Source organism: Haliotis cracherodii, unplaced genomic scaffold (assembly GCF_022045235.1).
Source record: "Haliotis cracherodii isolate W230 unplaced genomic scaffold, xgHalCrac1.p SCAF_11, whole genome shotgun sequence".
NCBI lineage: Eukaryota > Metazoa > Mollusca > Gastropoda > Lepetellida > Haliotidae > Haliotis > Haliotis cracherodii.
The window spans coordinates 20,333,893-20,349,512 of NW_027266266.1; the positions used below are offsets into that span (position 1 = coordinate 20,333,893).

General features: G+C 39.0%; 2 protein-coding genes across 2 annotated transcripts; both read left to right on the forward strand.

Annotated features, from left to right (window-relative positions):
- Positions 1-4,433: 4,433 nt before the first annotated feature.
- On the forward strand, positions 4,434-5,387 carry LOC139455545 (uncharacterized). Its single transcript, XM_071237096.1, has 3 exons — positions 4,434-4,491; positions 4,876-4,928; positions 5,130-5,387. Exons 1-3 carry the CDS (start codon positions 4,467-4,469, stop codon positions 5,385-5,387), a joined length of 336 nt encoding a protein of 111 aa, XP_071093197.1. The 5' UTR covers positions 4,434-4,466.
- Positions 5,388-12,440: 7,053 nt separating this feature from the next.
- On the forward strand, positions 12,441-13,393 carry LOC139455546 (uncharacterized). Its single transcript, XM_071237097.1, has 3 exons — positions 12,441-12,465; positions 12,886-12,938; positions 13,136-13,393. The coding sequence occupies exons 1-3, from the start codon at positions 12,441-12,443 to the stop codon at positions 13,391-13,393; spliced, it is 336 nt and encodes a 111-aa protein (XP_071093198.1).
- The last annotated feature ends 2,227 nt before the right edge of the window (positions 13,394-15,620 follow it).

Sequence of the window (15,620 nt, forward strand, 5' to 3'; positions counted from 1 at the left end):
GATTGTCGTAAATCTAAGATAGCCCCATACCTGTCGTAAGTTTATTTTATCTTCGTCCAAGATGGCGGCATACTTTTCCATAGATATTTTGGGAAACCATTAGTCTGCTTTACGTTCAAACATTGACATTTCATTTTGTAAAACTCAGTGATTCAAATTGACACTTCGAAAACACAAAGAACGCATCAAGGATTTCACGCCAAAAATGTTCTTAATCGCGACAGCGATCCACATAACTGTGGAGACGATAGCTTACAATATATTTCTATCCGAGTCCATGCTGAAGAAGTGTGAAACAACATACCTTTTCGATAATTTAGGAAGGATAAAAACGGAAGGTGTCGGCAGGCTACAGTAATGACCGTGACCTTATTGATAACTCAGGGGGAGCTAATCTTAGTTCAAACTCTAGTTGAGAGTGGTTTCCCTTTGTATTCGCCCGGGACACCTTGCTCAATGTTACAGTTTTCATAAAGCGCAGAGTTCCGCTGTTTTCTATTTTCTGGATCGCATTTGTGTAAATGCTTTAGTCTTAATTTTATATAGCATTTTATAAAATTATATCAATATATATATGTAAAAAAAACCCATAAAGGTTTCGCATAAGTTTTTACATCTAAAATCGTGTGGGACAGGTGGTTTTAATAATTGAATTTTAACTATACAGTGTAGTATTTATTGACTTAACAAGGAAATACATGTGATCAAATATTTGTATACAATATTTAATATTTTTCTTGCAAAAGTAATTGTAATTATTTGTTTCGTTTTAAATTCAATACCTATGTTATCTATGTCCTCTTGAAAGACAAATATTTGATACAAAGTGATTAACAAACTGTCTGTTGAACAATTGCATTCTTTACAAACATGTGATTAACGGCATGTATTCCATTAAATATAACAATTTACTGAAATTTTGACAGCAAAAGTTAAATTAAGCATAGATTTTCGTAGAGACAAAATTAAATAAAAAATTCGTTCCCATGCTCGTTTGGGTTATCGTCAAAATGTAGCATAGATTGCACATTGTCCAAAATTCACTTTCCAATATATGTTCGCAGAAAAAAAGTTTATTGAATGAAATTTCGTTGTAACGTATAGGTTCAACGGACAAATATTTGTAAATGATCCTCAGCAATTCTGTTCGCCAACCCAAACATTATTGAACTACGTTCTGTAACAGTTTGACACTTACAAGGTATTTCGCTCCTCAGCCAAAATGACTACATAATATGTATGTTCACGTTAACTTGTGGATGTTCCATGAGACAACATGACTTGACAATTCCTAAATTATCTCCCTTTGCGAACGAAAATTAGTGTCACCTTTAAATTTTGAAAAGAATTATGGATCTAGATAGATAAAAAAATAATTTCATCATCTAAATACAAATAGCTTGATATTGTATTTAAGTCCTTGGTTAATTCGTGAAATATATTGGATACATAAATAACAAAACAAACTTAACAAGATCAGATTGTCTTAAAAACTTGCTTGTGGGTGCGCTGCTTCCTGAACATTTTTTGTTTTGAGTGTTTCCACGTATAATGTTGGTGTTTACACTAATATAAACTTGACTTTTGACATAAACACAAAAATATACAGTATACATCACTTAACATCAGACTTGAACACGCATGTTAAATGCTGAACGCATATGCTGTTCGATGAAAGGTTCTCGTCATTGTCATTTAGAATAACGTCCCTTACGTTCGTCCTTGACTTTGTTCGCGATGTATTTATATCATAAAGTTCTGCGCGCTCACGAGAGGACCATTTGAAGTGAAAATACTGAAGTATCTTTGGGCACATTATTTCAATTCTAATAGCTAAAGTGTGGTAACACTACACTTATTGATTATAGCATTTATTGGTTTTGAAAAATGCTATTGCATGGCACACGAATGCTTTTTGTGTTCGGTTAGTCATGGCATCTTTTATCATAAGAACAAAACGTCTACATGAAGGACATATGTAAGATTGTACAGAATTTCACTCAAATATGTGCATGTTAAACAATATGACCTGACAATGTAATCATGAATTCCGTGTCACTTACATGTATCTATGTTGTTGTTATTGTCAGCAGCTGGGAAATCCCCATGACGTCACTGGGAAACACCCCGCTTTTTCAATCTCTAACACAAATGAGTTCTCTGTCAGAGTTACGATAGGTATCTTAACTCGGAACGATCTGCGACAGGTTTACGGTAGTTTCGAAAATCTAACTTATCTTAACCTTAAAATAACTTATCTTTGAACGTAAGTTGTTAAGATTTATCTTAGCTAAGATCGTTTCGAAAATCTAGACCCTGTTGTCTTTCCTCTCTCTCACCCTCTGTGCCTCCAGATATGCTTTCCTGTGCAGCTTGGGGGCACGGGTGGCCCAGTCGTCTAAGGCGCCGCAATTCGTTGTGCAGAGTTGCGTCCCTTGGACACACCAGAAACCTATGATTGTGGGTTCGAATCCCGGATCGCCCCGATTATGTTTCTAGGTTTGTCAGCACCATACCCGGTGCTCGTGGGTTTCACCGAAGTGGTAAACGTCTTAGACCTCTATCACTTCGGGCTTTCCTCCCACATTAAGCTGACACGCCGTGATATAACTGGAATAATGGTAAAAGCGTGTTAAACCCAACTCACTCACTCACTCACTCACTCCTGTGCAGCTTCATCTTTTCTAGTATCTCTCCTTTCTTCGGAATTCCCTCACTAATTTCCCTTCTTTGTAGTAGAACCGTGTGTCTGGTTCGTCTGTTCTGCATTTTAGTAATTCCTGTCTCTGATTCAAAGTCAAGTCATCAGAGATGCCATATCCTTTACCTTTAAGGACGATCCACATTGACACAGCTTGCATTTTGTCGTCCCAGTGCAGCATCTTTACGAGAAGGTTTATTAGGCTTCTTCGTCGGCATACGATGTGCACGTTTCTACATCTCTGGAATTGAGCGGGGGAATTTCTTCTCTATCTTCAGTAATTCCAGAACTCTCTCCTTACACACCATATATGATTCATGTTGTAATTCAGGCACTCCATATAATATTACATTATTTTTCCTGTTTCTGCGGTTTTATCGTCACGATATGGCTGAAATATTGCCCATGTGACGTTAAATAATAACTCACAATTCTGCAGTCTTGGATTCATAGTAGATGTATTATAAATTCACAAGGGTTTGAGGGAATTGTTCGATAAGCATAACTTAAAAGTTGGGTGGGACCAGTCGTCTAAGGAGCCACGATTCGCTGTGCAGAGTTGCGTCCCTTTGGCACGCCAGAAACCTATGATTGTGGGTTCGAATCCCAGTTCGCCCCGATTATGTTTCTAGGTTTGTCAGCACCATACCCGTGCTCGTGGGTTTCAACGAAGTGGTAAACGCCTGAGACCTGCATCACTTAGGGCCTTCCTCCCATGTTAAGCTGACATGCCGCGATATAACTTGAATACTGTTAAAAGCTTCGTTAAACCAAACTCACAGTCACTCACTCACTTGGAAGTTGACGGAAGACAATGTACACACAATTCATGGATAACAACTTCTTTATTTTACTGTAACATCGACGTTTCGGTATAGATCCTTATACCGTTGTCAAGCAAGGCTGAATAATGAACATGGTACAAAATATATATATAAGGTGGAGGATTAACAGTAACAAACAACTGCATACATGAAAGAGATAAACATGAGTAAGTTAAATACTACACATGATAAGGAAGCCAATTAAACAGGATAAGTATACATAGGAGGGGTCGCTATTGCTTGATGAGTTCACAGTAGGCGGATAGGATGAAATGGCCTTGATCTCTGTTGATGGATGGTTGTGGCGGCGAATGTGGACTGCTTCTCTTAGTTTGCTTTTTGTGAAGTCCTGGAGTTGTTGGAGAGGATTTGGGCGGTTTATGTTGTGATTAAGGCAGTTGCTGATTTGTTCCGAATGGCTGATTTACTGTCGGATTTGATGGTTGAAGTTTTGTGCTCTTTGCTCAACCCCCCTCAATTCTCTAAGAAGGGACAACGACAGAAACACAACTAAACGCCAAGAACCTAAAGGTGTAGTTTATAAAATTGGCTGTAACTGGACAATCCTATATAGGGAAAACATCCCGCCCTATAACCGTTTGCATTCATCTAGCACCCCTACATTTAAAAAAAAATACACGAAAATAAGATTCAATAATTGTAGCCTTTTCCTGTTCACAAATCCTAAAGTGGACACTCATATATTAATTCGACTATGAATTAATTAGTCATAGAATATTAAATACACGTAACGCCACATTAAATTAGCGGTATTAACTTATACTTTGAAACTGAGAGTTATCTCCCTTCCGTTGGTGCCGCTCGTTGCCAAGCTACCGATATCAGCAAAACGACGCCATTTTATGTTGCCGCATCTGCTGTCTCTTTGTTCTGAATCTATAACCTGCCTTGGATTTTGAGCATCGCTTGAGTTTTTAAACATGCAGTCAAGTAGCTGTGTTCAAGGTACCAATGTGTCACAGTTTCATGATGATTACGTTTCGCCAAGGTCTCATCACTAAAGTCTATAACTAGGCCTGTAGAAATCTCAACGTACTTCAACGTTTCTCAAGATATAATAAACCCATTTCCTCGCATTTTATATTTCTTCTATGTACTTCAATTTCTTCAATGGCCAATGCTTACATAAATAGTGATTTCGTTCTGCCCCAGGTGAAAAGCCCACTAACGAATAGAACGAAATAAATACATACAACTTACACGAACGTGTATAGATTTATATATATATAGACCTATATGGTATATACTTACAAGCTTACGTTTTTAATGACTTTACAGTGTAAATAAGCGTGTACATGTTTTATTTATTTTCACTTCTCCCCCTCACAGAGAGGATGTTTCACCAGGCTTTCACCCCTGCTGCCACTCCTGTCCCACGTCGAGTAGGTGTGCTAGGCTTGTAGAATATAACCCACTTTTTACATCAGATCCTTGTCTTAATCTCAGTGTGTCACAGTGTTGATGTTCCATAACCTACTGTATGACCACGTTCCTAACTAAAGATACACCGCACTCTACCTATCACTAGTATCAGTATCACGTTTGTCTCATCATTTCTCTCTTTCCACTTCCCTCCCCACCAGCGCCCTTGTGTGTACCACCCTGAACCCCTGTCCACCCTCCCCACCTCCTACACCTCTGTCCCCGACCCAGCCCCTGTCTCTGTTTCTGTCAACATCACCGGCCACGTCATTATGGTTGACACCGACTTTGTGGAGATCGATCTCGGCCGTGAGGAAGACACACAACCCCTCCCACCCCAGTCCTTCCTGAGAGCCTTGCTGTCCCGCTTCATCAGTCTGATCAAGAGAGTCTTCACCTCCAACAAAAACGACGCTTAAAGTGACATTTTTGTAACAATCTGAGAAGTCCCCTTTCCTTTTTTTGTGTGTGGACACTTTGGCAAATTAGTTATCATTCCCATTTGGTTGTTCTTTCATTAGCATGATTAGTAAATTTTGTTGTTGTTAAAATTGTTGTTGGTTGCTTTATTCTATTATTAGTGTAGGAGCCTCCTTACGTATGGAACAAACTCAAACATAACCTAAAGCTACGAGTCACATTACACAATTCTGCATTATAATTCTAGATCTAGATTGTAGATCTCCTTAGGTCTGTGACAACTTGGCGAATATCGTATGCAATAGTTAAATATCGTAGTCCAATAAAAGGTTTCACGAATTACTCATTTTAGAAATCAAACCTTGATCAGGGTGTGACAAGCGAACACTAACTGCTGTGCCACTCTTCAGCCAATCTGTTTTCAGATTTGCCAGTTTAAATGATCAAATTTCATAGAACACTCAATAATAACCCCTCAATACACACACACACACACACACACACACACACACACACACACACACACACATATATATATGGAATAATAAAATATATAATGCAGCTCAGTAACTTATTTGAGGACAATTATTACCCCCTCCCCAAATTCAAACATTGTGTTTAAAAGAGGGATGGTAAGAACATGAATAGGGATGTATCAGGAAAGTTTTCAAAGAGAAGTCCTAACTCAGTAGACTATGGGCCATAAGACCTGGACATGATTTTCAGCACCTGTCTCCCTGGTCTTGAAACAAAAATGTATTTAATGTGCTCTTGATGCTGATTTTGTGGAACATCACAGGCCATGTTATTATGGTTGCTCGGTAACAGCATGCTATGAAGTTCCCAAACGATTTCTTACCAAAATATTGAATTGAATAAGGTGAAACATGTCAATAATATACTGGTATACTATATATCTGCAGAACTAATTACAGTTGACAGGATAATTATGATAATAATTTGTGTACTGTACCATTCAAATACAATTCGGAAATATATAGGAAATATTTCTTCCTTGCTAATTATTTCCTAGCTTTCATAACTCATAAATAAATTGATACAATCTTTGTGATGGTCATGAATATAATATGGTTGACATTAACTTGAGACTGACTTATTTAAGATTTTGGCAGTGAGGAAGAAACACAAATCCTCCCAGCCGTCCTTCCTGAGAACCATGATGTCCCGTGTCATCCGAGTGGTCAAAAGAGTCTTCACCTCCAGCAACAACGTTTAAAGCTTTCCTTGGAACAAGTTCCAGGATATTTTGTTGGGTTCATTAACTTTTCACCTTGTTAATTATTTCCATATGGTTTCAGTTGTATAAATAAATGTTTTTGTTGTTCAAACTGTTGTTTGCTGTTATATTTTATCAATGTAAGTGCCTCCTATAATTATCAAAAGCGTGAATAACATCCTAAAACGATGCTACAGAACTCTGGTTCTTGTCTGGCAGTAAGTCTAAGTTAGATCTAATAACCAAATAGGTTAATACATCATGAGGTATAGATTAGCGCATCTTTTTATTATATTGTATGCACAATCATTGACGTTTTTTTTATGAAATAACACCAAGAATGAATTCAGCCTCTGAGGACAGGGATGATTTTGAAATGACTAAAGTGCTTGACAATAGGGCTGGGACGAGTCCAAATTTACTACCCGGGTACCCACCCCCCTATAACCCGACCCTACCTGGGTACCCACTGTAAGTCTCAGGAGATGTCACAAAATGTCCGAATCAGAACATTTTTAGCATAGCCCTGGCAAAACGTATTAAGATACATTTATTGAACAATCTGGTCATTCATACACTAAAGTTTTAACTTTATTCAACCATATGAAAAATCAGAAGGAATGGGTTCATAATCAGAAAGAAATGCGAACATTAGTGACTTTTAGTGTAACCATAGATAATTTTTTCATGAAACAATATATCACATGACTAACCACGGGTCCGGGTAGTCCTGTGGGTACCCGGATCCTACTCAGTACCCACCTGACCCGGGTACCCGTCCCAGCCCTACTTGACAAACCAAGCCTGACTGTAACTATTGAATCACAGTTCTTTATTAATAGAATGCGACCAGACCATGCATATACAAACATGTACTATCAACGGTAGTTGGTAGTGCACATGCACGAAAGCACTATCACTACTTACTGTCATCCAAATGAAAATCCAACTCTTCTTCAGTTTGGCAAGGACCACGGGACTAGTGCCAATTTCTAATGCTGGGTATATCAGATCAGTAGGCTATATCAACTCCTACTAAAATGCACTGAATTTCGAGGACTAATAAAGTAAAGATTTCATTCGGTAAATATAAAACCTGTTTAATTCATAGACAAAACAGGCTCTTACAGGATCACATGACCAATTTTGTCTCACAAGCCACAATCTGTCACTGTTCCATTGAAGGTGATGAAAGATGGCTGGTTCGTGAACAGAAGTTCAACAAAAACAACCGAGTAGTAGTTTTAAGCTCAACAATGTCATCTTCTCCAAAATCAGACTTCGTTCCTGTTGCGGCGTAATAGTCTCCACCACAAATAACAATAGCATCTCTTAATTCTGATAAAATGTATAACAAACTGTTTGGAAATATAGTGATGCCATTTTTACAATCAACAGATAAATAGAGGTTATCACGCATGTGTGTTTGGGGATGGTAAATATCCTGCATTAGGAATAAACATTGTATTTAGCGATCCTTGGCGAGCTAAATACATAGTATTTATTCCTAATACAAGATATTTACCATCCCCAAACACACAAGCGTGATAACCTCTTTATCATATAATGTCATTCTTTAATTCTGTGCTTCAAAATTGCTTTCCCTCTTTCACAAACATTACCGAAACATTGCGAGTTTTCCTTTAAAGCGCGCATTAATATTTATTACGTCACAGGGTAAGTGATGTGTCAGTCAGACAGTGACAGTAGCCAATATAGTTCCAACTGAAATCTCTTTCTGATACAGTGGCGAAGCAACATATACTCAAAACAACTATTGTTTTTAATTGCCTTTCGCGGCAATCCATCGGTCTGTCCGCTAGAGTAACTGCCCTTTGTCAAAGGGAAGCTACTCTAACCCTAGTCTATGAGACCTCACGGCCACGCATGCTCCTCACAGCGATATTACGTTCCCGGAGCTCTCTATACTATCGCTGCCACCAGTCAAAACTCCCCACTGTGAATAGGTGGCCACAACCATGCTTGGAGTTGAACTCGCAACCGAATGACCGTTATGTTTACAAACATGTGACAACTGTCGTGACGCCGAATACACTTATCGCTGCTAAATTACTTTCTTCGTTTGTCAATTTGAATTTCTGTTTCATTAAAACTATCGTGTTATTGATATAGTAAGAATGTAAGGGAGAAGTTGGTTGATTTTCCGTTAGTCTGCAATCTCGAACCAATCTGTTTATCAAAACAACAAAGTAAATTCATCTGGAAAACATGGTCAGTCGTAAACCTTTTCAAATTGAAATATGATGGCATTCCCAAAGACATAAACAAAAGTATAAACGTTACTACATATGGGGTTGGAGGGCAAATTTCAAGATTCTTGAAATGGCCGCGCCCACACTGGTGGCAGCGATGTTACCGAGAGCGTAACGAAGGTGTCACGCGCTGGGAAGGAGCTTGACGGCCACGGTCAGACGCAAGCTCCTCACAGCGATAGTACGTTCCCGGAGCTCTCTATACTATCGCTGCCACCAGTCAAAACTCCCCACTGTGAATAGGTGGCCACAACCATGCTTGGAGTTGAACTCGCAACCGAATGACCGTTATGTTTACAAACAAGTGACGACTGTCGTGACGCCGAATACACTTATCGCTGCTAAATTACTTTCTTCGTTTGTCAATTTGAATTTCTGTTTCATTAAAACTATCGTGTTATTGATATAGTAAGAATGTAAGGGAGAAGTTGGTTGATTTTCCGTTAGTCTGCAATCTCGAACCAATCCGATTATCAAAACAACAAAGTGAATTCATCTGGAAAACATGGTCAGTCGTAAACCTTTTCAAATTGAAATATGATGGCATTCCCAGAGACATAAACAAAAGTATAAACGTTACTACATATGGGGTTGGAGGGCAAATTTCAAGATTCTTGAAATGGCCGCGCCCACACTGGTGGCAGCGATGTTACCGAGAGTGTAACGAAGGTGTCACGCGCTGGGAAGGAGCTTGGGTCAGACGATGTTGACAGTCGGTCTGTCCTGTCATAGTTAAGAAGTGTAGTCAGATGTACACAAAGCGACAAAACGAAACAAGATAACAATTCAAACATGTTTCGGCCAAATCCAACTATTTTAATTTGAGGAGAAGGTTTCAAGCCGCAGAGGTCTACAAACACAGATGTGCCCTCGCAAAATTGTTCGCGAAATTTATATCTCCAAAGTTGCCAAAACCTATAAAATGCCTTAGCTACATTACAGTTAGACACTAATTTTCAGTATATTAGACTGTTCTTTTGATAATGATAACAATTATCCCTGTAGTTTATCCAGATTCCCGATGGTTAATTCTGACTCGATCGCCGAATGACGAGGGCGACGCCATGTTTGTTTATAAACAGTGAAAATAAGTCCCTACTTGACCTTTGATATTTGCATCTCTATCCGCATATGACCCCAACGGATATCGTTTTTATCCGTTGGCTTTATCCTGCCGAGAAACCTACCCATTATATGATAAAATGTTATACGAGCTAGATCCCTCAGAATAGATATATACACATGCATATAATACGTCAGATTGACGGCCGCGCAAGGAATTATCAATATATATATATATAATTTTACGTTATTTTACACCGTTTTATAATATATTTCTGTAGTTTCTTCTTTACAAGTACTATTATTCCAGCTGAAAGTCTGCGAGTCTTAGACAGCCTATCAGCATCTTTAATATAAAGGGTAAAGTCTGTGAAAGTGACCTTCACATCCTCTACATTATCCAACCAAGTTTCGGTTACACCAATTATATCAAATTTGTTCACATATTTGACAAAGTCATTATCTGTTAACTTATATATTATGCCTGAGACATTCCAGAAGAGAAAGTTAATGAAGCTATTATTACTGTCGCTTCTCTCCCTTGATGGGTTCTCTTGATGAGCAGTAAAATCAGCGTATAGGCCCTGGCCACACCCTTATCTCTGTCTCCCTACTGCTGACCTCTGAGACCTCGAGCGCATATCCCGTCTCTTATCCTTACGTCCCCGTCCATCCTGTTTGTCTGTCTGTCTGTCTGTCTCTCTCTCTCTCTCTGTGCCCCCAGATGTGCTTTCCTGTGCAGCTTCGTCTTTTCTAGTATCTCTCCTCTCTTCGGCTTCCCTCACTAATTTCCCTCCTTTGTTGTAGAACCGTGTGTCTGGTTCGTCTGTTCTGTATTTAAAAATTCCTGTCTCTGATTCAAAGTCAAGTCATTAGAGATGCCATATCCTTGATCTGTAAGGACACTCCATATTGACACAGCTTGTAGTTTGTCGTCCTAGTGCAGCATCTTCACGATAAGGTTTATTAGTGTTCTTCGTCTTCGTCTTCCCTCTCCTTTCACACCATATATGATTCATGTTGTAATTCAGGCACTCCATATAATATTACATTATTTTTCCTGTTTCTGCGTTCTTGGATTCATAGTAGATGTATTATAAATTCACAAGGTTTTGAGGGAATTGTTCGATAAGCATTACTTAGATGTTGGGTGGGCCAAGCGTCTAAGTCGCCGCATTTCACTGGGCACAGTTGCGTCCTTTGGGAACGCCAGAAACCAATGATTGTGGGTTCGAATCCCGGTTCGCCCCGATTATGTTTCTAGCTTTGTCAGCACCATACTCTTGCTCGTGGGTTTCACCGAAGTGGTAAACGCCTGAGACCTGCATCACTTCGGGCTTTCCTCCCACGTTAAGCTGACATGCCGCGAAATAACTGGAATAATGTTAAAAGCTGCGTTAAACCCAACTCACACTCACTCACTCACTCACTTAGAGTTGACGGATGACAATGTAGACACAATTTATGGATAACAACTTCTTTATTTTACTGTAACATCGACGTTTCGGTATAGACCCTTACGCCGTTGTCAAGCAAGGCTGAATAATGAACATGGTACAAAATATATATATAAGGTGGAGGATTAACAGTAACAAACAATTGCATACATGAAAGAGATAAACATGAGTAAGTTAAATACTACACATGATAAGGAAGCCAATTAAACAGGATAAGTATACATAGGAGGGGTCGCTATTGCTTGATGAGTTCACAGTAGGCGGATAGGATGATTTTGCCTTGATCTCTGTTGATGGATGGTTGTGGCGGCGAATGTGGACTGCTTCTCTTTGTTTGCTTTTTGTGAAGTCCTGGAGTTGTTGGAGAGGATTTGGGAGGTTCATGTTGTGATTAGGGCAGTTGCTGATATGGTCCGAATGGCTGATTTACTGTCGGATTTGATGGTTGAAGTTTTGTGCTCTTTGATTCTGGTGTTGATGGGCGGGATGTTTCACCTACATAGGATTGCCCCATATCATCAGCCGCCTCCTTCAACCCCAATATTGACCCCGACTTCGCCAGATCAACCCCCCTCAATTCTCTAAGAAGGGACAACGGCAGAAACACAACTAAACGCCAAGAATCTGAAGGTGTAGTTTATAAAATTGACTGTAACTGGACATCCCGCCCTATAACCGTTTGCATTCATCTAGCACCCCTACATTTCCAAAAAGAATACACTAAAAAAAGATTCAATAATTGTAGCCTTTTCCTGTTCACAAATCCTAAAGTGGACACTCATATATTAATTCGACTATGAATTAATTAGTCATAGAATATTAAATACACGTAACGCCACATCAAATTAGCGGTATTAACTTATACTTTGAAACTGAGAGTTATCTCCCTTCCGTTGGTGCCGCTCGTTGCCAAGCTACCGATATCAGCAAAACGACGCCATTTTATGTTGCCGCATCTGCTGTCTCTTTGTTCCCAATCTATAACCTGCCTTGGATTTTGAGCATCGCTTGAGTTTTTTAAACATGCAGTCAAGTAGCTGTGTTCAAGGTACCAATGTGTCACAGTTTTATGTTGATTACGTTTCACCGTGTGGTTATGTAATCGATTACCGTTAGGTTGATGCCAAGGTCTCATCACTAAGCTCTCTAACAAGGACTATAGAAATCTCAACGTACTTCAACGTTTCTCAAAATATGCTAAACCCGTTTCCTCGCATTTTATATTTCTTCTATGTACTTCAATTTCTTCAATGGCCAATGCTTACATAAATAGTGATTTTGTCCTGCCCCAGGTGAACAGCCCACTAACAAATAGAAGGAATTAATAAATACAACTGACACGAACGTGTATAGATATATATAGGCCTACCGGTATATGGTATATACTTAAAAGCTTACGTTTTTAATAACTTTACAGTGTAAATAAGCGTGTACATTTTTTATTTATTTTCACTTCTCCCCCACACAGATAGGATGTTTCACCAGGCTTTCACCCCTGCTGCCACTCCTGTCCCACGTCGAGTAGGTGTGCTAGGGTTGAACAGAGGCCTATAACTAATTTTGACAACAGATCCTTGTCTAAATCTCAGTGTGTCAAAGTGTTGATGTTCCATAACCTCCTGTATGACCCAACTAAATATACACCGCACATTACCTATCACTAGTGTCAGTATCACGTTTGTCTTATCATTTCTCTCTTTCACTTCTCTCCCCACCAGCGTCCTTGTGTGTACCACCCTGAACCCCTGTCCACCCTCCCCACCTCCTACACCTCTGTCCCCGACCCAGCCCCTGTCTCTGTTTCTGTCAACATCACCGGCCACGTCATTATGGTTGACACCGACTTTGTGGAGATCGATCTCGGCCGTGAGGAAGACACACAACCCCTCCCACCCCAGTCCTTCCTGAGAGCCTTGCTGTCCCGCTTCATCAGTCTGATCAAGAGAGTCTTCACCTCCAACAAAAACGACGCTTAAAGTGACATTTTTGTAACAATCTGAGAAGTCACCTTTCCTTTTTTTGTATGGACACTTTGGCAAATTAGTTATCATTCCCATTTGGTTGTTCTTTCATTAGCATGATTAGTAAATTTTGTTGTTGTTAAAATTGTTGTTGGTTGCTTTATTCTATTATTAGTGTAGAAGCCTCCTTACGTATGGAACAAACTCAAACATAACCTAAAGCTACGAGTCACATTACACAATTCTGCATTATGATTCTACGTCTGTAGATCTCCTTAGGTCTGTGACAACATGGCGAATATCGTATGCAATAGTTAAATATCGTAGTCCAATAAAAGGTTTCACGAATTACTCATTTTAGAAATCAAACCTTGATCAGGGTGTGACAAGCGAACACTAACTGCTGTGCCACTCTTCAGCCAATCTGTTTTCAGATTTGCCAGTTTAAATGATCAAATTTCATAGAACACTCAATAATAACCCCTCAATACACACACACACACACACACACACACACACACACACATATATATATGGAATAATAAAATATATAATGCAGCTCAGTAACTTATTTGAGGACAATTATTTCCCCGAAAAAACTTCGAACATTGTGTTTAAAATAGGGATGGTAAGAACATGAATAGGGATGTATCAGGAAAGATTTTGAAGAGAAGTCCTAACTCAGTAGACTATGGGCCATAAGACCTGGACATGATTTTCAGCACCTGTCTCCCTTGTTTTGAAACAAAAACGTATTTAATGTGCTCTTGATGCTGATTTTGTGGAACATCACAGGCCATGTTATTATGGTTGCTCGGTAACAGCATGCTATGAAGTTCCCAAACGATTTCTTACCAAAATATTGAATTGAATAAGGTGAAACATGTCAATAATATACTGGTATACTATATATCTGCATAACTAATTACAGTTGACAGGATAATTATGATAATAATTTGTGTACTGTACCATTCAAATACAATTCGGAAATATATAAGAAATATTTCTTCCTTTCTAATTATTTCCTAGCTTTCATAACTCATAAATAAATTGATACAATCTTTGTGATGGTCATGATAATAATATGGTTGACACTAACTGACTTATTTGAGATTTTGGCAGTGAGGAAGAAACACAAATCCTCCCAGCCATCCTTCCTGAGAGCCATGATGTCCCGTGTCATCCGAGTTGTCAAAAGAGTCTTCACCTCCAGCAACAATCTTTAAAGCTTTCCTTGGAACAAGTTCCAGGATATTTTGTTGGATTCATTAACTTTTCGTCTTGTTAATTATTTCCATATGGTTTCAGTTGTATAAATAAATGTTTTTGTTGTTCAAACTGTTGTTTGCTGTTATATGTTATCAATGTTAGTGCTTCCTAAGTTATCAAAAGCGTGAATAACATCCTAAAACGATGCTACAGAACTCTGGTTCTTGTCTGGCAGTAAGTCTAAGTTAGATCTAATAACCAAATAGGTTAATACATCATGGGGTATAGATTAGCGCATCTTTTTATATTGTATGCACAATCTTTGACGTTTTTTCATAAAATAACATCAAGAATGAATTCCGCCTCTGAGGACAGGGATGATTTTGAAATGACTAAAGTGCTTGACAATAGGGCTGGGACGAGTCCAAATTTACTACCCGGGTACCCAACCCCCTATAACCCGACCCTACCCAGGTACCCACTGTAGGTCTCAGGAGATGTCACAAAATGTCCGAATGGGAACATTTTTAGCATAGCCCTGGCAAAACGTATTAAGATACATGTATTGAACAATCTGGTCATTCATACACTAAAGTTTTAACTTTATTCAACCATATGAAAAATCAGAAGGAATGGGTTCATATTCAGAAAGAAATGCGAATATTAGTGACTTGTAGTGTAACCATAGATAATTTTTTCATGAAACAATATATCACGTGACTAACCACGGGTCCGGGTAGTCCTGTGGGTACCCGGATCCTACTCAGTACCCACCTGACCCGGGTACCCGTCCCAGCCCTACTTGACAAACCAAGCCTGACTGTAACTATTGAATCACAGTTCTTTATTAAAAGAATGCGACCAGACCATAATGACACTTCTAATGGAATATCTACATTAAAGAAGGTTTGTCACCATTCCAAATGAACCCTGTAGGAAACTAGGAATTCCACAGAGTATAAAAGGTCCTTGGTATCCATTGCTGGCCACAAGAAATTCTTGCTCATGCTTTCAGTCACTGGTTTGTGTGATC